The 21,527-nt window shown below is 32.3% G+C and overlaps 1 protein-coding gene, 1 long non-coding RNA gene and 1 pseudogene across 4 annotated transcripts; 2 read left to right on the top strand and 1 right to left on the bottom strand.

Annotated features, from left to right (window-relative positions):
• Window positions 1-1,086: 1,086 nt before the first annotated feature.
• LOC148578678 (phosphoribosylaminoimidazole-succinocarboxamide synthase, chloroplastic-like) lies at window positions 1,087-7,933 on the bottom strand (annotated as a pseudogene).
• Window positions 7,653-12,133, top strand: LOC148578677 (uncharacterized). Of its 3 annotated transcripts, none has more exons than XM_088501993.1 (7): window positions 7,653-7,963; window positions 8,093-8,226; window positions 9,330-9,428; window positions 9,536-9,650; window positions 10,426-10,560; window positions 11,175-11,411; window positions 11,819-12,133. In XM_088501993.1, exons 2-6 carry the CDS (start codon window positions 8,123-8,125, stop codon window positions 11,283-11,285), a joined length of 564 nt encoding a protein of 187 aa, XP_088358119.1. In that variant the 5' UTR covers window positions 7,653-7,963; window positions 8,093-8,122; the 3' UTR covers window positions 11,286-11,411; window positions 11,819-12,133. The 3 variants fall into 3 exon arrangements, with proteins under 3 accessions (XP_088358119.1, XP_088358118.1, XP_088358117.1); XM_088501992.1 differs by having other exon boundaries at window positions 7,654-7,963; window positions 11,175-11,352; window positions 11,815-12,133; XM_088501991.1 differs by having other exon boundaries at window positions 7,654-7,963; window positions 11,815-12,133.
• A 1,522-nt stretch (window positions 12,134-13,655) lies between these two features.
• Window positions 13,656-16,099, top strand: LOC148578676 (uncharacterized). Its single transcript, XR_015902540.1, has 2 exons — window positions 13,656-14,104; window positions 14,383-16,099. It is a non-coding gene; the product is annotated as an uncharacterized LOC148578676 (long non-coding RNA).
• Window positions 16,100-21,527: the final 5,428 nt, after the last annotated feature.

Raw genomic sequence — 21,527 nt, 5'->3', positions numbered from 1 at the left:
GAGGGTTTATGACCGGAAGTACTATACTTCATTATGGACAGTCTACAATAAAGGCATCTGGAACTATTGTGGCAATGTCCTCCCGGATGGTGAGGTCCTTATATTTTTTGTTTTGCATTCTTACAATTTTTTGTCTCTTTATTTAATAGGCTATAATGTTATATAACACATCACAGTTTTGGTAAAAAACCAAAAGCTGGCTGATGAGGTATTATTCCTTGTACTCTCATCTGCATCTATCTTTTCAGTACAATTAAAGTTACAGTAAAAGACTAGATTTAGAAACCCAAGGAATGAATAGACAGATCAAATAATGTTGCAGGAATAAGAAACAATAGGCAAATCTATCTTATTATGTTGTTTTTTTCTTTTTTTTTTAAGGCAGCGTCAATGTTTTTCTTCTTCAGGTGGATAATATTATTTTCTTAAGAGCCTAGTTCATATCATACTGTACAGTTGCTTCTTGATACTAGCGAGGATATGATTAATGATGGATAATGTTTTTACTATTTTTTAATAGTTTTCTTTTATCTAGCTTTCTCAATTCTTTTTATAATCAATTTCCCTTGTAGATTATAGAAAGGGAGTTAATGACAAGAGTTGATTATGAGGAAGTAAACAGAAAAGTTTTAAGTCTGTTTAAATACGGTAAGGTAATTAAGCATTTTATCATGTCATTTATAAATTTTGTGAAATGAAAAAAGTAATGATATGTCTTCTCAATGTATCCCAAGACGGTAACGACACACTCTCAGTGTATGTGCTATCTGTTATTTGGATTATAGAGATGAATAGATGGTGTAGACTTATTTTTTAGAATTGTCGGTCTGTTGCACTGGATCACTTCTAGTTCAATGAAAATCTCGAACTTGTCCATGTATTCTTTTCAATAATGGCTTACTGGAACAAAAGTATAAATACCTGGTGATGAGCAGGAAGCTTATCGTTATTATTGTTGTGATGCAATTTCACTTTTTGACATTGGCTTGCTTTGATGAAATTCGAATTTCCCACGTGTGGCTTCAGAACATGGCTTTATATTGGTTGACACAAAGTATGAATTTGGGAAGGCAGAGGACGGTTCAATTATGTTGATTGATGAGGTTCATTGGAATCCTTGATGTTTATTAAATTCTGAAATGTACTCTGCACAATTTAAGAATATAGAATAAAAGTTTAGTTTTTGAAAATTGCAGGTGCACACTCCTGATTCAAGTAGAGGATTGCCAATTCTTATCTTGAGCGCTTTCAAAATGGTTTAGAGACTGAAAATGTTGATAAAGTGCTCTATATATATCAGTAACTTTATTTTCTATGTAGAGTGTATTATATTTTATTTTTTGCTTAAAGGTTTAGGGATATGTTATTTTATTCCGAATAAGCTAACATATCCCTAAATCTTTAAGCAAAAAATAAAATATAATGCACTCTACATAGGAAATAAAGTTATTGATACAGATAGAGCACCTTATTAACATTTTCAGGCTTCAAACCATTTTTAAAGCGTTCAAGATAAGAATTGGCAACTTAATATCTTCTAAAACGAAACTCTATTCTATATTGATAAATTGTGTGGAGTGCATTTTAGAATCTAATAAACATCAGGGATTCTAATGAACCTCATCAATCAACATAATTGAACCATCTTTTGCCTTCTCAAATTCATACTTTGTGTCAACCAATATAAGGCTATGTTCTGAAGCCACTGGAAATTCAAATTTCATCAAAGCAAGCCAATGTCAAAAGTCAAATTGCATCACAGCAAGAATAATGATAAGCTTCCCACTCATCATAGAGAAATGCAATTTATACTTTTGTTCCAGTAAAGCATTATTGAAAAGAATACACGGACAAGTTCGAGATTTTCATTGAACTAGAAGTGATCCAGTGCAACAGACCGACAATTCTGAAGAATAAGTCTACACCATCTATTCATCTCTATAATCCAAATAACAGATAGCACATACATTGAGAGTGTGTCGTTACTATCTCGGGATACATTGAGAAGGCATGCCATTACTTTTTTTCATTTCACCAAATTTATAAATGACATGATAAAATGCTTAATTACCTGACGGTATTCAAAAGACTTAAAGCTTTTCTGCTGACTTCCTCATAATCAGCTCTTGTCATTAATTCCCTTTCTATAATCTGCAAGGGAAACAGATTATAAAAAGAATTGAAAAAGTTAGATAAAAGAAAACTATTAAAAAATGGTAAAAATATTATCCATCATTAATCATATCCTCACTAGTATCAAGAAGCAATTGTACTGTATGATATGAACTAGGCTCTTAAGAAAATAATATTATCCAGAAAAACATTGACGCTGCCTTAAAAAAAGACGAAGAAAAAACAGCATAATAAGATAAATCTGCTTATTGTTTCTTATTCTTGCAACATTATTTGATCTGCCTATTCATTTCTTGGGTCTCTAAATCTAGTCCTCCACTATAACTTCAAATATATTAAAAAGATAGATGCAGATGAGAGTACAAGGAATAATACCTCATCTGGAAGTACAGGAACATCATGATCTGCAACTTTGGTTGTAGGCGTGAATATATTTTCAACTAGCTTTTGGTTTTTTACCAAACTTGTTATGTGTTGTATAACAATATAGCCTATAAAATAAAGAGACAAACAATTATAAGAAAGCAAAATAAAAAATATAGGGACCTCACTATCGGGAGGACATTGCCACAATAGTTCCGAATGCCTTTATTATAGACTGTCCATAGTGAAGTATTAGTCCTTCCGGTCACAAACCCTCTAGCTACAAACCAGCCGTAATAAGGTGTCAACAAATAGTTTCTAGAATCTTCATCTACACTTTTGTAAAGAAAATATTTTGATAATATTGACGGCAACATGAATAAAGAATGAGCATGGCATGTTGAAATTTGGGTAGCATGAATAAACTTAGAGCACTTAATGATAATTGCAATGTTTACTTTTATCCCAGTTCCGAGAAAACATAATCTATTTCTATCATACTTTTCAAGCTATCATTTCCAGCAAACTAACTCCTCCTCCACAACCTATACCAAACATATATGCCAATTCATAGCCATTGAAATCATTTGATAAAATGTGTATGCAAGCACCAATCCGAAATACCAATTAACAAAACACTCACCAACAAACTCAACAGAAAAATAGAACATTTCTTTGCTATGATAACATTAGGATCAGGAATGGACACAACGGAATTAGCATTTATATGTTAGGTTCTCTCAAACCAACACAAGCTTGTCTGGTTAAGCACCTACAAGTGGGAATAAAGAACATTGAGTGTGATCCATGATGAACCAAGTAAACAGTTCATACAGAGAACAAGGATAGAGAATAAGAACACAAAACATGTCCCTTGAAGGGAATTGAGGCAAGGACTCTATCAACGTAACTAGAACAAGGTACTCTCCATTATCATATGTCTCTAACTTGTGCCATAAGACCACAAATAAGCAAATTCATTAATTTTTTAGATGATTTTTTTTAGTCAATATTTTCTGCTTTTATATTACTGTTGCAATTTTACCAGAAATCTCGACTTCCATTCATTTGTATTAATGAGTAGATAAATTGGAGAGGGATCAAAGAGGGAAATATGCACCTTTTCCCTGGTTTTGGAGGTAAGGGCTGGAACTGTATGGTGAAGTTTTGTTTCGGAGAGGCAGTTGAAGGGGGAGGTGGTTCTAATGGATTGGAGCACTTGATTCTTGCGTGTGCTGTTGAGAAGAGTGTCAAGTAGAGCGGCGTGTTTTTGTGGTTGTACGGTGGCGGAGAATGTGGGGAAGTTGTTGTTTGGTTTGAAAGTGAGTGCGGTGGAGGTTGGGGCAGGCGGAAAAGCGGGTGTGAGGTTGAGTTTGAAGGGGGGTTTTGGGAGGGTTTAACGCAGCAGCCATAAACATGGATTCACTCATCGCATTGCAAACTTTTTAGGAGTATTGACCTACTTTCCAAGGTTGCAAGAACCAAACCGGTTATTGAACTGATCGAGTGATAGGTTCAATGGTTCAACTGGGATCGAACCGTGATTGAACCGATTTGCTTAAATATACAATAAAATTATTAAAAATTCAATATATAATTTCATTTATTCAAATTTAATAATTTCTAAACTAATTTCAAAATGTCCGTAATTTATCATTAAAAGTTCACAAAATAAATCTTTTTAATTAATTTCTAAGTTTCAATCAAGTAATAAACAATAACTTCTAATAATCTAGTAATCAATAACTTTTAATAAGAGTATCATTTCCATCTCACATAAAAGAACAGAACAGTAAAAATCCTCTAACCAAGAATCATACATTCGTAACACAAAACAAAGTTCAATTCAATCACAAATTCTTAAATCTGTTGAATATAACATAGCCAAAGCATATAATCATATTTAGTTTTTGGGATTCTAATCCATTAATCAGCAACATGGTTCTGACTTCTAAATCCAAACTAAACAACAACAAAAACTAAATTGAATCCAATTCCAAACTCAGAATTCAAATTAAATTGAATTCAGAATCACACCAGTATTTAACAAATTAAATAAATTAACCATTAATAAAATTAACTCACGAAATCAGAAAATCAAAATCCAGCAACAATATTATTTCAGAAAATCAGCAACATTATTTCAAAAAATCAGCAACACAGAATAAGCAAAATTTAACAAAATCAGTAATTCAGAATCATTATCTCAGCAACTCAGAATCAACATTATTACAAAACAAACAAAAATATATTGAAGCAGTAGTGTTAGCCGGCGGCGATGGAGGAAAGGAAGTGGCGGCGACGGAGGAATGAGAAGTGACGGCGACGGATTTGAGCTCGAACAGAGAGAGCGAGAGAGAGCTCGAAGAAGGACATTGAGCTCGGACAGAGAGTGAGAGAGAACGGTGAGACCTCAACACAGAGAGAGAGAGCACAATGAGACCTCAACGCCATGAGCTCAACACGGAGTCGCAGACCTTCGTGCGACGGCGACGAGACTACAAGAAAAATACCCATTCAGCCACATTTTTTTAAGCTACATTTGAAAAGCGTAGCCTATTTATAGAATAGGCTACGCTTTTCTCCGTGTTACCTTTTTATAAGAGAAAAGGAAACACAATTGTGGCATCGTTTAAAAAGTGTAGCCTTAGGTATTATAGAAATCACTTATAAGGCGTAGCCGTATGATGATATCTTTGGGTGCACTTTTCGTATCAAAGAGAGCGCTTTTAGAGAATAACTTATTTGTTAAGTTTTGGGTGCACTTCAAAAGTGATGCCTAATGTATCTAGGGGATGTGATTTGATACTCCAAAGTTGTTTGGAGTTTTAGTGCTCTTTAATTAAAAGTAAGAGAAAAAACTTGTTTGGAGTTTTAGTGCTCCTTAATTAAGAAGAGAGAGAAGAATCATCATTTTTTTCCCAAAGATAGTATGTTATATTTCATTAATTATTGAAAAATGAAATACAAAGATGTCCAAAGGCAGGACAACATAATAAAAGGTGAGGATTTCCCAAAAACACTACACTGAAGGCATTCATCCAACGGTGCGTGGTCGAAAAACGAAGAAAAATCTTAAAGAAGAAAGAATGATAAATCAAATTGAATGCAACTAAGAGCTTGCCTCATGGAGATGATGACCTAAACTGGGAGTTCTTTGGACATAGCTTGCTAGAATGGCAGACGGCATAGAAATAGAACCTTCAAAAATCAACTGGTTGCAAGCTTTCCAGCAGTTCCAGCAAATAATGGCAAGTAATTGAGGATTACGGTCAGCATTCTTCAACGAGTTAAGTATCTCTGTTGATGCAGTCCACCATGTCCAAAAGTCGTTAGGACTCTGAGGGAGAAGACAGTCACGAAGATAACTCTGAGACCATACGTCTTTAATTCTAGAGCAATCGATCAAACAATGAGTGACTGTTTCCATTGCTTCATGACAGCATGGGCATATTGGTGATATAGATGAGATGTGGTGATGAATCTGAGCAAGCACCGGAAGTCGGCCATGGAGAGCTTTCCAGATAAATAGTTTAATTTTGTGAGGCAAGTTCAACTTCCATAGATCAATCCACGGCTTTTTTTGCTGCATATAATTAGGGCAAAGCTCCAGAGGCGGATGGTAAAATAAATAGCCAATTCTGTAACCTGAAGCTGTATCATATTGCTTGGATTTGTTCAAATTCCATTGCAATTTGTCCCTGCTCTGCTGAATTTTAACTGACAAAATCTTGTTTGCAACGTCTTGGGAAAATAAGCAATAAATTATTAAATTCTATTTGGGTTAAATTTTTTGTTTTAATTTAAATTTATTTTATTTTTAGATTGACATTAAATTATTATAAAATTATGATAAAAATAAAAATTTAAAAGAATTAAAAGGACATAATACTCTTATTATTCTAAATTTTTTTTATTTAAACAAGCATATTCGTATTATTTTTTTAAAGCGGTTAAATATGATTTTTAAATATCTCAACAAAAGAGATAGATATATGTAATCTTTCAAATTAATAATACTAGAGTGTATATATAAGTACATAATATCTGAAAAGATTAATAAATCTTACCTAAAAAATATAGTTAGAGATATTTTTTACTTAAGATAATAAAAATAATACGAATAGAAAATGACGAAGGATATGTAACGTTAAACAAGACACCGGTGACGGTAGTACAACGGTGATAGATTTGGTTAGAAGTGAGATTTAAGTAAGAGAGCTACGAGGTAAAATAAATATAAAGGATTTTTTAATTTAAAGCAGAAGAGGTAAAATAAATATAAAAAAATAATGAAAATTTTAATTGCAAAAAACTAATTTGAAAATAAAAATATATGGAGTATTGATTTATTAAATAATTAAAAACTTTATACACGGTTGATTCACCAAACTATTAGGAAGTATTGTAAACATAATCGTATTAAAAATAATATGAGTATATTAATTTTTTAATTTATAATTAATAATTTTATATAGTTATTTTTTTAAATCGAATAAATATAATTAATCATATGAATATAATAATATGAATACGTTTATTTTTATTAAATTAAATTAAGTTATTAATGAAATTATATTTATTTAACCTTTAATTTAAAATTTTTATAATTTAAAATTTTAAATTATGTGAATAAAATTAGATTAAATAAAAATTAAAATATACCAGTATGATTTAGATCGTACTGGAATGAGTTTATGAAATTCTAAAACAAAATAAATCTTAAAAGATAAAAATAAAAAAATTGTTATGAAAAACAATAATTTTTTATTTTATTTCAATAAAAAAATTAACACTAATAAAACACTAATTAAGAAAAAATGTTGCTTAATAAGTAAAGATGGAAGATTAATATTTTATTATTATTTTATAATTTTTATTTAAAAGTATAATTTTATGTTAGTGTTAATTTTTTAAATATTAACTTTAAAAAGTATAATTTGTTGGCATTAATTGTTTGATGATGTTATCAATATATAATAAAGACTCTATTAATAGAATACTTGTTAAAAAATTGTGCCAACATATATTACAATATTGATAATATAAAAAAATTTTAAAACTCCAAACATGAGGGAGTATTCTAACATCCACCTCTATCTAGAAGCAAAAACTTGACACTTCGGTAAATTTTTTTCCTCTTTTTACCTGAAAGCACACTCAACTCACACTCGGTGAAATTTTTTTCGTTTCCCTCCAAAGCTCATCACTCACCTCCAAAGCCCGAAGAAAACACTTTCAAAGAGCTCACCTACGCTAAGATCGAAAACCCTCTCGCTATCGCCATTGACCGTCTTCGCCCCCCACTCACCACATCGCTGCACGCACTCACCACATCGCTGCACACACTCACCACTCGACCGTCGCTCCTTCTCGACCCTCCTGCACTGATCGTTGCTGCGCCGCCCTCACCATCGTCGATCTCTGCGCTTCTCATCGTCCTCTCTGTGCTCACGTCGTTGATTAGGTATGTATTAATTTCTATTTGGTTCTGAAATTTGACGGGGTTTAGGGTTCCGATTTTAGAAACCGGTTTCTGCTCGGTAATCACAAACACAACAACTATGCTCTTATTTGTTTCTTATATTTCAATTAGAATGTTGAAATTTGAGAGTAAACCAAGTTGATGCATGAGCCAGATACGCTTGGAGCTGAACCCCTCGAAGAAGAGTTAGGTGTGACACTTCCAAAGGATGCATTCGAACTGATTTTTGTTTTTATCCAAGAGTGGTAAGTGGTGTCTGCTCTCTGCTGCATTACTTTAGTTTTGTCTCCGTATTGATTCTGTTTTTATTTTTTATTTTTTTAAGTTGATACGTTTATAAGCATGATTAGGATGATTAAGATAATGAAACTTTGCCTCCTTTTGTTTGCCTATTTTTGCCATTGTTTTTAGGTAAAACTGCAAGCATTATATAAAATTAAAATGAGGCGTCATTTGTGTTACTGTCGTGAAAGCATATCAGCTGAATATGAAAACAGGAAAAAAACCTAAGAATTCTCTTTATCTTCTAATTAAAGACTTAAATAAGCATCATCTCTAATGATATCTCTTAGGATCAATTAGTCGGAATAGTAAAAAGATTTCACTCCCTATCTAATATTTGAAGATGTTGGTAATAGGTCTTAGCTAAGATCACCATTACACACAGATAGATCATAGATGCTTTGAATTTTAGTGATAATAGCCAATTAAAATGTGTCAAAAAAATAACAGCAAATGGGAAAAAGGGAAAAACTTGGTCCTAGAATGTATAATACTGTTATTTGATGAAGCACAGTGGAAATAGGAGTTTTATTAACCAAGTTTTGAGTTACATATGGATAAAAACAGCTGTATAAATTCTTATGTAGCTTCTCATTCTTGTTGCAATTAAACGGCCATTCCTTAGAAAAAGAATTGTAATGTGTTATTATTTAATTACGCATCCAGTGAAAATAATAATTGTGCAGAAATTTCGTTAAAATTAAAGGGTTACTATAAAACTAATGAGAGTGAATGAATAAAGTAGGAAGAATTGGACGGAAATATTTATCTGTGCTGCTGCGGTCTCCAGCCTGTTATCCGCTCTCCTAAAATTATTTGATTCTGAGTACTCAGCCCCCTACTAATTAATAACATGGTAGGGTAGGGTTCCACTGTAACTTTCCTCTTATTTCCCCCTGTATTGTCGTTTCTTTTAAATACTATATATAGTTAGTTAGTCCTTTATGGAAGACATGCATAACTTCCTCCAAAGCTTCCAGAAATTTGATTCCTTGCCTACTACTACTACTATAGTACTAATTGTCAAGCATTTTTTGTGTTTTTGTTAATTTCTTTTTCTCCAAAGCGAATTCAATGCAGCTGCCACTAAGCTGCAGAAGGTTTATAAGAGTTACCATACCAGAAGATACTGGGCAGATTGTGCTGTGGTGGTGGAGGAACTATGGTTAGTTTTTCATGAAAACATGCCTTTTTTTTGTTGGTGCGCGCTAGGTGTTTGATTAAATTTCTATCTTATACATGTAAATAATTGAATGTTTTTGAATGATGAAGGTGGAAGGCATTGGATTTTGCTGCTCTTAAAAGGAGTTCAGTTTCATTCTTTGATGTGGAGAAACAAGAATCTGCTGTGTCAAGGTGGGCAAGGGCAAGAACAAGAGCAGCTAAGGTATGTTTTTTTTCAATTCATCATGATTAAATTCCAATATAAAAACCAGGCTGCAGCTAACCCAACCAACAACACTAACTTCATCTAGTTCTCTTCTTAATCTTAATTAATTTGATGTGATGTTTGAGAAGTGCATCGAGATTGCTCAGAAGTGTCTTGATGATGTACATGATGTTGTCCTTGATAGTTATTCAGATGATTGTTACTAAGAAAGTTTAGGAAAATTTTCTTTTGGCATGCATCAACTTCAGCTTGCTCTTTATTTTTGTTATGCCTCTGTTTTGTTAATAGTTTAAGGATCAAGAAAGACATGATATTAATGTATTAACAACTGGTACCTAACATGGAACAAAACAGCAAAACAGAATGGAAGAGTGAATCAAGATGATCTCACTCAATTTACTGATATAGATGAAAGGTAATTCAAGAAAGAAAAGATAAAGGCTGTGATGGTATCCAAATTGTTGTGGTTCTTTTTTTATTTTTATAATTGTGAATTAGTTTAGTCATTTTCACATCCACTACAACAAAAAGATAAAGTGATCTGACTTTTTAACTTGCTTCTAACTTTATACCCGTGTCAAATGGGAAGCAGCCCAGTATTTCTTTCTACACTCCATGTGATGGAATCTATCTTTCTAGCTAGAACGAGTTCTTATGGATTTTGTGCTGGAGTTGTAGATTTTCTATTCTTGATATTAGGTTTCTTTGTTTTCTCTTTTCAATTAGGATATTGTGAAAAGCTTATTTTTGGTTTTATAATGTAACTGTTTAGGATGCTGGTTTCAATCGTAATCATTCCAGTGAAGTTTCTTCTCCAGTTGTTGGGCACCTTCCAGGTTATATGGACTATCGAGTAGGAATGAGACCACAGATCCCTGTTGAGAGAAAATGGGCCCTCGGGCTTCAGGTGCAGTGTTTTACTTGGCTATTTAGTAGTATTTACACAACTGGATTCAATGATACGCAGTTTCTATTTCGCTTGTTTTATTCAGTTGATGCCATCAATAAATAATGAATTAATGATGATTTCTTGCTGTTAGAGGAAATAATAATTTTATAAATGTCTGTGATTGTCTAACTGGTTCCAGATCTCTGGTTAGTTTAGTGAATTAGAATTATTGATTAAATGTGTTCATTATATAATTCATTGCTTGTTGTCTTTATCGTGTTTAGTTGTTGTCATCAGACGATTGACGGGTTATCTGATATGCAACCTCTTAATGCACATTGCTTAGGTTTTTCAATGCATATAGAATTTGGTTTTGTCAAATTCAGAAAAGTTTCTGGTGACATTCTAAATTATTGGTAATGTCCTAACCTACTACAGCATTTAAGTCTTGACTATTAATTGTAGTACTACACTGAGTTATTAACCTTGATCCTATCACACTCCTCAATGTTGTTGCCGTAACTTTGCCTTTCTTTCTTTGATTTTCACATATGAATAGTATGTTAATATTGTTTAGCTTTGAAGATTGAAACTCTGAGCGATTCCTAATTTTGTTTGTATCACTGCTGCAGGCCATGCAATTGCTGCAGGTGCAATTGTCTTCCCTCCATCAATCAAAATGGAGGAGGAGGATCTGTTTCAGTTTCTCTTGTCTTCAATCAAAATGCGTGCTGCCAAGATAGAGACGACTTCGGAATCTGCTGCATTCTTCCAAAATTCTGCACTTGTTCTTGCCCCAGTTATCCCAGTGTACTCTCGTTACTGTTGTGCAAAGTCCTTTCGGAGAAGTGCTTTCTGCTGTTTCTGTTGTTAGTATTTCAAATTATATTATATTGCTTGCTCAATTTGCAATTCTGATATAGTTAGAGTATAAATAATTATGATTGCTAAAATTTAGTGCTCATTTATTTTAATGCCTTTGTCAAGTTTGTGAATCTTGCTGATTAGTAACTGTCTTTTGCTTCACTCCTTATCATGCTTTCAAATTAAAGAATCAAGTTGCATAGGCTTTTATTTTATTTTCTCTATTTTCAGTTTCTATTTGATGCAAAAGTGCATGGTGTTGCTCTGTATTTGTACAACATTTGTTTTCTGCAATTGATTTTACACTGCCATGTTCCTAGAATTCATGACTTTGATTTAAGAACCCTTGTGGTTTGGTATAAAATGGCACATTTCTTTATGTTAAGTGTCCTTTTATTTTGTTTTCAGCTAGATAGCAATGAGTATATTTGGTGGAAGGCTAATGCTAGAGAGACAAAGGAAGAACTAATTGATAGAGAGCGTAAGTTCCTCGATTAGTTTATTGATAGAGAGCGTAAGTTCCTCGATTAGTTTATTTCTGTTTACGAAGACTTTTGTTGCTAATTGTTTACAATTATATAAACAGCAGTGTATTATAGATGTGCTAAGGAATAACTCTATTCATTTTGTAGAAGCTAATTTAATTTTACTTTTTTATTTTATTTTAATATGAGATGTATGAATATTCAAAATTATAATCATTCCAATATTTTTGGTTCATTATAAATATATTTGTTTAAGCATAATTTTTATTATTTGAAGAATATTATATAGTATTATTATGTATTTATTTTTATTTTATATTTGACTAATTTAATTAAAAATGCACAATTATATATATAATCATATTACTAAATATTAGATTATAGAAAAAAATTATTAGAAAATATATATATATATATATATATATATATATATATATATATATATATATACAGAAAATAAAAAAAAAACAATAAAGGATCTAAGGATTAAAGAGTGAGACAACACAAAAACATTTGTTTATATAGTATTTTTCTTAAGTTATATGACTAGCACTAAGATTTATTCATATATCTTATAACAGTTTTATTTTAATAAATCCTTCACCCGAGGAGAAGGGTTCGGCGATGGCTGAATATCGAAGAGGGTTTAGGGTTGGATTTTTGAGTTCTTTACTTCTTTTCTAGTTTTCAGAGCGAGAAAGGGCCAAAAGGTATCAAAGAGGGGATTTTGATTTCTGAATGTTTTTTTTAAGGAAAAAATGATAGTGATTGGAGGACTTTGGTTCTAGACCGGTAACACTCCAAAAATCGGGTTGGTCTAAGAAGAAAGAAAGATCCAGAGCAATGTGACATAAGCTAATGAAATATTCATCATTCATTGTTCAGTAACAATGTGGGCCAAAGACATCGGTTTGGTTGACAAGTATACAAGTTAAATACATGGTGCAATTGGCAAAGATCAAGCATGATTTCTATGAGTTAAATGTTCATCCGTCTTTTGGTTTTAAGCTTTATTTATATAATTTTTTTTATTTAAAAAAACACTTCTTGGTAGAATTTCTGCTGCTTGTAAGTTTTAAATATATCCTCAGAAAAGGGTCTATAGAATACATAATTGAATCCTATGACTTTATCAGATAATAGATAGCCAAAATGAAATGTTGAAACATATGGATTACTTCAGATGACAGCACCTCAAACTTTGATCTTGTTATAGTCTCATACAAAAAAATGTATCTGTCCAACATAATTAGTATAACGACAAGATTACACGTTGGTTTGGAGAAATAAAGCAGTAGATAGATCTATTTGAATGAAGATTAGACATGACAGACGTGCCATGCAACCAAAACCATGATTAAAGCATCTTTGTGTAAAAATTAAATGATTAATTCAAACAATTCTGATTCTCAACCAAAAAATACATAATTCTATAGGCAATTTATTTGTGTATTTATCACAAAGAAACACATATCAAGTGGAAAAAAAAGAAAAAAATTTTAGAGAAATACCGCCAAGACAATCGCAAACAAGATCTTCAGGAACTTCAAGAAGAGGATGAACAAAATTCATTAGTGTGATTTAAAACCTTATTAAAGCATGCAATCTAGTTAATTATAAGTATAAAATAATAATTGTTAGACCAGTCCTATACCAGTAATTAACAATTGTTAGACCAGTCCAATTTTTAGAATGTTATTGGTTTAAAACCAAAGGCCTCCAAACGCGCTTGTTTTTATTTTTTCATTAAAAAAAAAACAGATTCAGAAATCAAAATCGCACTTTCTCCCTCTGAATACTTGGAAAGAAATATAGAACTCAAAAACCCAACCCTAAACCCTCTTCGATACCCAGCGACCATCCCACTTCAGAGTTCAAATTTATCGCCGAACTCTTCTCTTCGCGTGGAGGGTGCTGTTGCCGCCGGACGAAACCGACTGTGGTGCCGACGTCGTTTGTGGAACTGTTCTCTTCGCGTCGTTTCTCTTCTTTCGCCATCGCACGAAGGTCTGCAACTCTGTGTTGCGCTCGTGGTGTTGAGGTCTCATTGTGCTCTCTCTTTCTCTGCATTGAGGTCTCGTCGTTTTTCTCTCTCTGTCCGAGCTCAACGTCCCTCTTCGAGCTCTCTCTGGCTCTCTCTGTCCGAGCTCAAATCCGTCGCCGTCACTTCTTATTCCTCCATCGCCGCCACTTTCCTTCCTCCCAAACCGCCGGTAAGCACTGCTGATTCTGAGTTGCTGAGATAATGATACTGAATTACTGATTTTGTTAATTTTTGCTTATTCCGAGTTGTTGATTTTTGGAAATAATGTTGTTTCTGATTTTCTGAAATAATATTGTTGCTGGATTTCTGCCTGATTTCATGAGTTAATTTTATTGATGCTTAATTATTTAATTTGTTGAATGCTGGTCTGATTTTGAATTCAATTTAATTTGAATTCTGAGTTTGAAATTGGATTCAATGTAGTTTTTGTTGCTGATGTGTTTTCAGTTTAGTTTGGATTCTGAAGTCAGAACCATGTTGCTGAGAAAGTGACGGCGACGGAGGAATGAGAAAGTGACGGAGACGGATTTGAGCTCGGACAGAGAGAGCTCGAAGAGGGACGTTGAGCTCGAAGAGAGAGAACGATGATACCTCAACGCAGAGAGAGAGCAATGAGATCTCAACACCACGAGCTCAACACGGAGTCGCAGACTTTCGTGCAACGGCAACGAGAAGAGGAACGATGAGAAGAGGGCCATTCCACAGGCGACAACGGCACCACAATCGGTTCCATCCGGCAACAGCACCCTCCACCCGAGGAGAAGGGTTTGGCGATGAGTTTGAGATGGGATGGTGGCTGGGTATCGAAGAGGGTTTAGGGTTGGGTTCTCTAATGAAATTACGAGGAGAATAACACTATTGGAAGGACACGTACGATAAAAAAGATAGCTGGATGGACAATTTCAATCCCATGCTGAGATTTCTGGATATTTTACTATCCCAGACTCGCTTATTGATCCGAGAAGCCTACCAAAGGTTCAAAGCTGAAGATTCTCGCAGGCATTGTCAAAGATTTGATTCAAGAAGTATTATGTCTCACTGTCTTAATGATTACAAGCACTGAACTCCAATGGAAGCAAGAAAGTGAACAAGAATTGGCCTTAAGAAAATCCAAGCAACGGATGCACATCCTCAAGAGCTACCTTGATGAACTCAACAATGAATCCTACTTTTCTGGTGAAGAGGAAGAGGAATCATCTTATGAGTTTACCTCTGATACCAAAAAATATCTCTATGCTACTGCTGTTGAAGTTGAGTTTTTAAGAGACTTTTTTTTATCTCCTATTTTATTCTGCTGAAAGATGACCTTAATAACCTTTAATTTTCTTTGGATTACTAGGACTTTATCTCTGGTGTAGGTGCTTTTAATTTTCATCCTTGATGACAAAAAGAGAGAAATTAAACTAATTTATGACTTATCAAATGTTTTGCTTGAATTTTGTTTTGCTTATATTATTCTTATGATGGATTATTCATTTATCTTATGGCATTAGCACACATAGACAACGAGAGCTAGCTGGTTGCATTATCAGGGAAGTTATCTTTATCCTGTCACTCTGATTCAGTTTAAAAGTGTTCGTCATCAAAGAGGAGATTGTTGAGTCAAGCATTGTCATAACTACCTTGATAATGACAAACATTTAATTTTGCCTAAATTGACTAACTTTCTATTTCATGTTTTGCAGGTTTTGATATCAGGAAATCATGATCAAGGACAAAACAACAAGCATACAATATTCCACAACATATCAAGCACAAAAAAAAAAAAAAAAGATGTTGCACTTATTGTGAAGTAAAACAAGGAAGTTCTCCTCAATCAAGCCAAACGGTCTATGTCAGATTGTATGCAACGGCTGAAGGAACAAAAGAGAATATTCTTTTTAAGGAAGAAAGCAACAAATAGTTTGCATATCCAGCCAATGAAGCTCGAGTTTTCTTCTTTATTCTTGAGTGATTTATGGTAAAAATTGGACGTAGGTCTCAGTGAATAGGAGACCAAACCATGCTATATATCCTGGTGTCAACCTATCTCTCTTTCTCTCTTCTGTGTTACGAGATAAAATTAGAAATAATCTCTTGTTTTTCTAGGTTATGTATAATCTGTAAAAGTTACTATATATTGTGTTTTCTTAATTCAATTCCCCTCTCTTAAGTCACTAGAAAATTTTCAGAAATAATCTCTTTTGGAGTTTGGTGTGCGTTTGATTTTCTATTGGCCATCCCCAATATTAGATAAGGCTGGTGAAACAAAAAGAATGTGTTTGGATCATGATTCATACTAGTTTTATTAGTTTTAACCGAGAAAGACCGATCTAGTTTAGGGTAAAATCCAATTGTCTTTAGCAAACTGGTCAAAAATTGTCACAAAAAAAAAAAAAAAACTGGTCAAAAATTAAAAATTTGGGTAACTGATTTACTGACCTAGTTTTTAATGATTAAACGATTTAAAATAATAAAATATAATTTGTTTAAGAATATATATTTATATATAAATATATTATTTTATTATATTTGATTTAGTCTTAATTAAATCTCAGTTAAACCTTAAACTTTGAAATTTTTAACTCTATTAGTTCCATGATTGGCTCAATTTTAATTTCAAAATCTTGGTTTGGATAAAACTTGTAAACCTAGATTGAGCTTTACTGGAAAAATACAATTGATGGAATTAATAATTTCTTACTTTTTCTATCATTGTAAAGATGTTGAAGTGTTAGAAATATAATATTAATATGTTAGTCGATATAAAATATTTAATATTTGACGTATATGTGCAGCATAGTAAATAAAATTTAATATTTGAATTGAAAATTTTTTATTCTCTCTTTTAAGAATTCTAATTTTCTTCGTACTAATTATCTACTCTCTAGCCTTTTATATTCGTAATATTTTTATTTGTAGAACTTTTTTTTTTATGTTACATTATCCAAAATAAGCATGTTTATTTATGAGCAGTGTTAGATATACAAGTGATATTCAACTAAGTCTAAACAATTTAGGTGTCAACATAACAAGAACTTGCTAGGTGTTAAAATAAGGATTAAAGAGTGAGACAACACAAAAACATTTGTTCATATAGTATTTTTCTTAAGTTATATGACTAGCACTAAGATTTATTCATATATCTTATAACAATTTTATTTTAATAAATCCTCCACCTGAGGAGAAGGGTTTGGCGATGAATTTGAGCTCTGAAATAGAATGGTGGCTGAATATTGAAGAGAGTTTAGGGTTGGGTTTTTGAGTTCTTTACTTCTTTTCTAGTTTTCAGAGCGAGAAAGGGCCAAAGGGTATCATTCTGAATGTTTTTTTTAAATGAAAAAATAAAAATGACGGCGTTTGGGGGACTTTGGTTCTGAACCAGTAACACTCCAAAAATCGGACTGGTCTAACAATTGTTAATTATTGGTTCGACCGGTTTGTATACCATTTTTTACCAGACAGTTTTTATCCTTACCGGACCGGTAAAAAAATCAGTTAATCCGATCAAATCGTCCAGTCTGATTTTTTAGAACCATGCTATTTTTGTCTCCAACAAATTCTAGATTAGACATTTAAATCCCCAAATAAATTTAATTAGCTTATTAATCCCCAACAATTCATTTGGTAAGTCACATTGGTTTCTAACCCATTTTGCTCCGCCAACTGTTAACAGAACTATCTTATTTATCACGGTAAGTTATCACGCATACATAAAAGACAAATTGATTTCTACGCCTATTTGTGCACAAATGACACTCTGTTTCCTTCAATATTGCTCCTATTCTCCATGATCCTAACCATTATTTTGAAACAAATTCTTTTCCCAATTTAGGTATGTGATTGGTGAACATTGCGACCCTTGAAAGCTCGTCAACTCCATGTCGCCTACGAGAAAAAAAGTGTTAGTGATGATTAAAGCATTAATTGTGTATCAAATGGAGGAAGAAATTGAAAGGCTAAAGAAGAAAACTTAAAACGTCATTGTGGAGCATATACCATTGTCATAGAGTCTAGCATACAAAGAACCCAAAAAGATCATTCTTTAGTTGTCCTTAATTCAAGGTAATAATGTTATTGATTGAATTGAACCTTTCGTTAGTTGAATTGAAGTGATATTCAAGTCTTGGAGAACCTGATATTGTTTTAATTACTTGCAGCCTTATTGGGAAAAAAATTGCACATTGTGACTTCTTCACTATCATCCTCCTTAAAACTTAAAAGTGGAGGCCTATATTTCATGAGAAATTGCAACATTAGAAAATTCCATATCTCCAGTTGTACTATTGTTTTCTTCTTCACTACTACTTAAGATCACATTATTTAAAATATAATGATCGAAAAATAAATAAAGCTCATCTCTATCCTTGTTCTCCTTCTTGTTGTCACACATTTTTTTAATCTCCTTGTCTCCATAGATAGTGTGAAATCCGGAATTCAAGGTAAATAGCTTTCGGGTTAAATCAGTATATTTGTTTGTATGCATGATAACTAATATCTTTAAAAAATTTCTTCAAATAAAAAAAATTCACCAAGTTAACATCTAGGAAAAAAAAAACTTAACACTGTCATTTATGTAATGTAGTATCTTTTTATTGTCATTCACAAAATTCTCTCCATATTAAAAAAGAGGAACCACGAGCTTAGTCATGAAAAATGGTAAATATCAATATCACAAGGTCAAACGCAGCTCATAAATAATAGTTTTTTCTTTTTTAATACTTTTAGATAGCGTTTGTTTCCTAAAACTGGGATTGAGATTGGGGACTGAGTATTGTGTTTGGTGACTAGAGATTAGAAATAAAATTTCAGTTCCGACACAAAATTTCAGTCCCTTTAATACCTCCAGAAAATTGGGACATACGGGACTAAAATTTCCGGGGACGAAGATTGAAACTTTTATAACATTTCTTTTCAAAAATATTCTCATTTAACTTTTTAAATTACAAATCTACTATTCAGCCTCTATATTTATCTTAAACTAAACATGATATTGATAACACGTTTTGAGTAAACTCAGAGAAAAGTAAAGAACTGAATATCAATTGCACTAGGTGCAGAGAATTAACGTGTTTACAAGGCCAAGTACTTCTGCATTATATGCAGAGTTGTGTACAATAATAATGTGTACTTGGCTCCGTTTGGTTAGTGGGTGGAGATAAATAAGACACAGACACAAATATACAAAATGACATAGACACAATGACACATGAAATTTGAGAACTTGTTTGGTACTCAAGGACATAACACTATATGTAATTTATGATTCTAAGAAAATGACAATGTTATCCCTACCACAAACCATCAACACCACTTTTTTACCATTATTTCAATTCAAATTACTACCATTAAAATCACCATAACCACCTCTCTACCACCATTTCAAAACAAATTATAACTATTAATAATAACAAATACAGAATAAATAAAAAATTCAGATCCAATCTAATTTAATATATAAACACAATTTTAAATCAATATTTAAATAAAAAAATAATATATGAATTAAAAAAAACAGAGAACTAAATGGATCTGACAACGAGAAAGAGAGGCGGAGGAATTGTAGAAGAGAACCGGAGGCGAAATTGGAAGAGCAATATTCCCTGAGACTTCATGTGAAGAGAGAGAGTATAAGAAGAAAGAAAGATCCAGAGCAATGTGACATAAGTTAATGAAATATTCATCATTCATTATTCAGTAACAATGTGTGCCAAAGACATCGGTTTGGTTGATAAGTATACAAGTTAAATACATGGCGCAATTGGCAAAGACCAAGCATGATTTCTATGAGTTAAATGTTCATCTGACTTTTTGGTTTTAAGCTTTATTTATATAATTTCTTTTATTTAAAAAAACACTTTTTGGTAGAATTTTTGCTGCTACATAAAAATAATGTCATATACTAAAACTTTGTTTTTTAAACATGACACATTTAATGATTTCAAAAATCATAAACATTAATATTTCATTATTTATATACATCACATTTGAAACTTAAATACACAAAAAATAAAACTTAACAATAAGTTCTTTACATTATTTATTTGCATGGATACTTAACAATCTCACATATTAAACTATTCCATCATTAATCAAATGACCAATATTTCCTTCAGGATCTTCAAAGAAATCAGATACATCATAATGAGTGGTGGAATTTTTAGCATCATTTGAAACAAAATTTGTTTCGTTTCCTTTGTCATCCTTTTTCAAAGATGCCTGGTAAAGATCGACTAGGTGCCTTGGGGTACGACAGGTATGTGACCAATGACCCTTTCCACCACAACGGAAACACTTATCATCTGTTGATTTATTTTGCCCAATATTTCTTTCTTTATCCCACTTCTGGTAAGATCCTCTCTTTTGAACATAATTCCTTTTCCTTCCATAATTTTTCTTGTTATTAAAAGATTGCCATTTACCTCTTCTGGGGTAATTTGCCGCATTTATTTCAGGAAATGGGGCGGCGCCAGCTGGGCGCTTCATGATTTTTCAAGAGCAACTCATTGTTGCGTTCAACAACAAGAAGGCAAGAAATTAACTCGGAATATTTTTTAAACCCTTTTTCTCGATACTGCTGCTGCAGGAGCACATTCGAGGCATGGAAGGTTGAGAAAGTTTTCTCCAACATATCATGATCAGTTATCTTTTCTCCACATAATTTCATTCGTGAGGTGATTCGAAACATTGCAAAATTATATTCATTTATGGATTTAAAATCCTGTAGACGCAAGTACGTCCATTCATATCGGGTTTGAGGAAGTATCACCGTTTTTTTATGATTATACCTTTCTTCAAGGTCTTTCCAAAGATCTGTAGGATCTTTTAATGTGAGATATTCATTTTTCAATCATTCGTCAAGATGACGACGAAGAAAAATCATGACCTTGGCTTTATTCTTCTGGAATGCATTATTTTCAGCCTTAATGGTATCTCCAAGATCCATTGAATCAAGATGGATTTCAGCATCTAATATCCATGATAAATAATGGTTTCCAGAAATATCAAGAGCATTGAATTCAAGATGAGAGAGCTTCGACATAATGAAAATTTGTTACCTGAGTCTTCCTAAATTTTGATAAGAGTCTCGTGCTGATAACGTGTTGTAAAATAAATAAAAGATATACTACATATAAAATAGAGATGTGTAAATAGAAGACTCTAGTATTAATATAATTAGCTCAATAAAATTATTCTTTTATTTATATGCAGTAATAAAAGAAAGAGAGAGAAAACTATTAGTAGTGACTCAAGAGAGAAAATAGTATTTTATTATTTCTGTGTATATTCCCTTTGCCTCAGTACATGTATTTATAGGCACATAAAGTTTACGTTTCAAACTTCTTCATTCTAAGAATTTATTTCCTTCAACATAGGAAAAATGTGTTTCTCAGTTCTCATGAATGGACATCCATCATCCTTATCTATCCATGTCACAACATAAGCTATTGTTTAAATTTAAACAATATTTTTTTCTATGTATCAATTATTTTCTAGATATCTATACGTATAAACATTTTATTAACATTATTTTTGAGAAAATTTCTTAGAAATATGAGGTTTATACATTTAGATATATTAAACTATTAACGTATTAAAATTTTAAAATAAAA

The sequence above is a fragment of the Arachis ipaensis genome, chromosome B1 (assembly GCF_059453495.1).
Source record: "Arachis ipaensis isolate K30076 ecotype BB chromosome B1, ASM5945349v1, whole genome shotgun sequence".
Taxonomy (NCBI): Eukaryota; Viridiplantae; Streptophyta; class Magnoliopsida; order Fabales; family Fabaceae; genus Arachis; species Arachis ipaensis.
The sequence above is the reverse complement of the archived record's forward strand: the minus strand, read 5'-3'. Positions and strand labels throughout refer to the sequence as shown.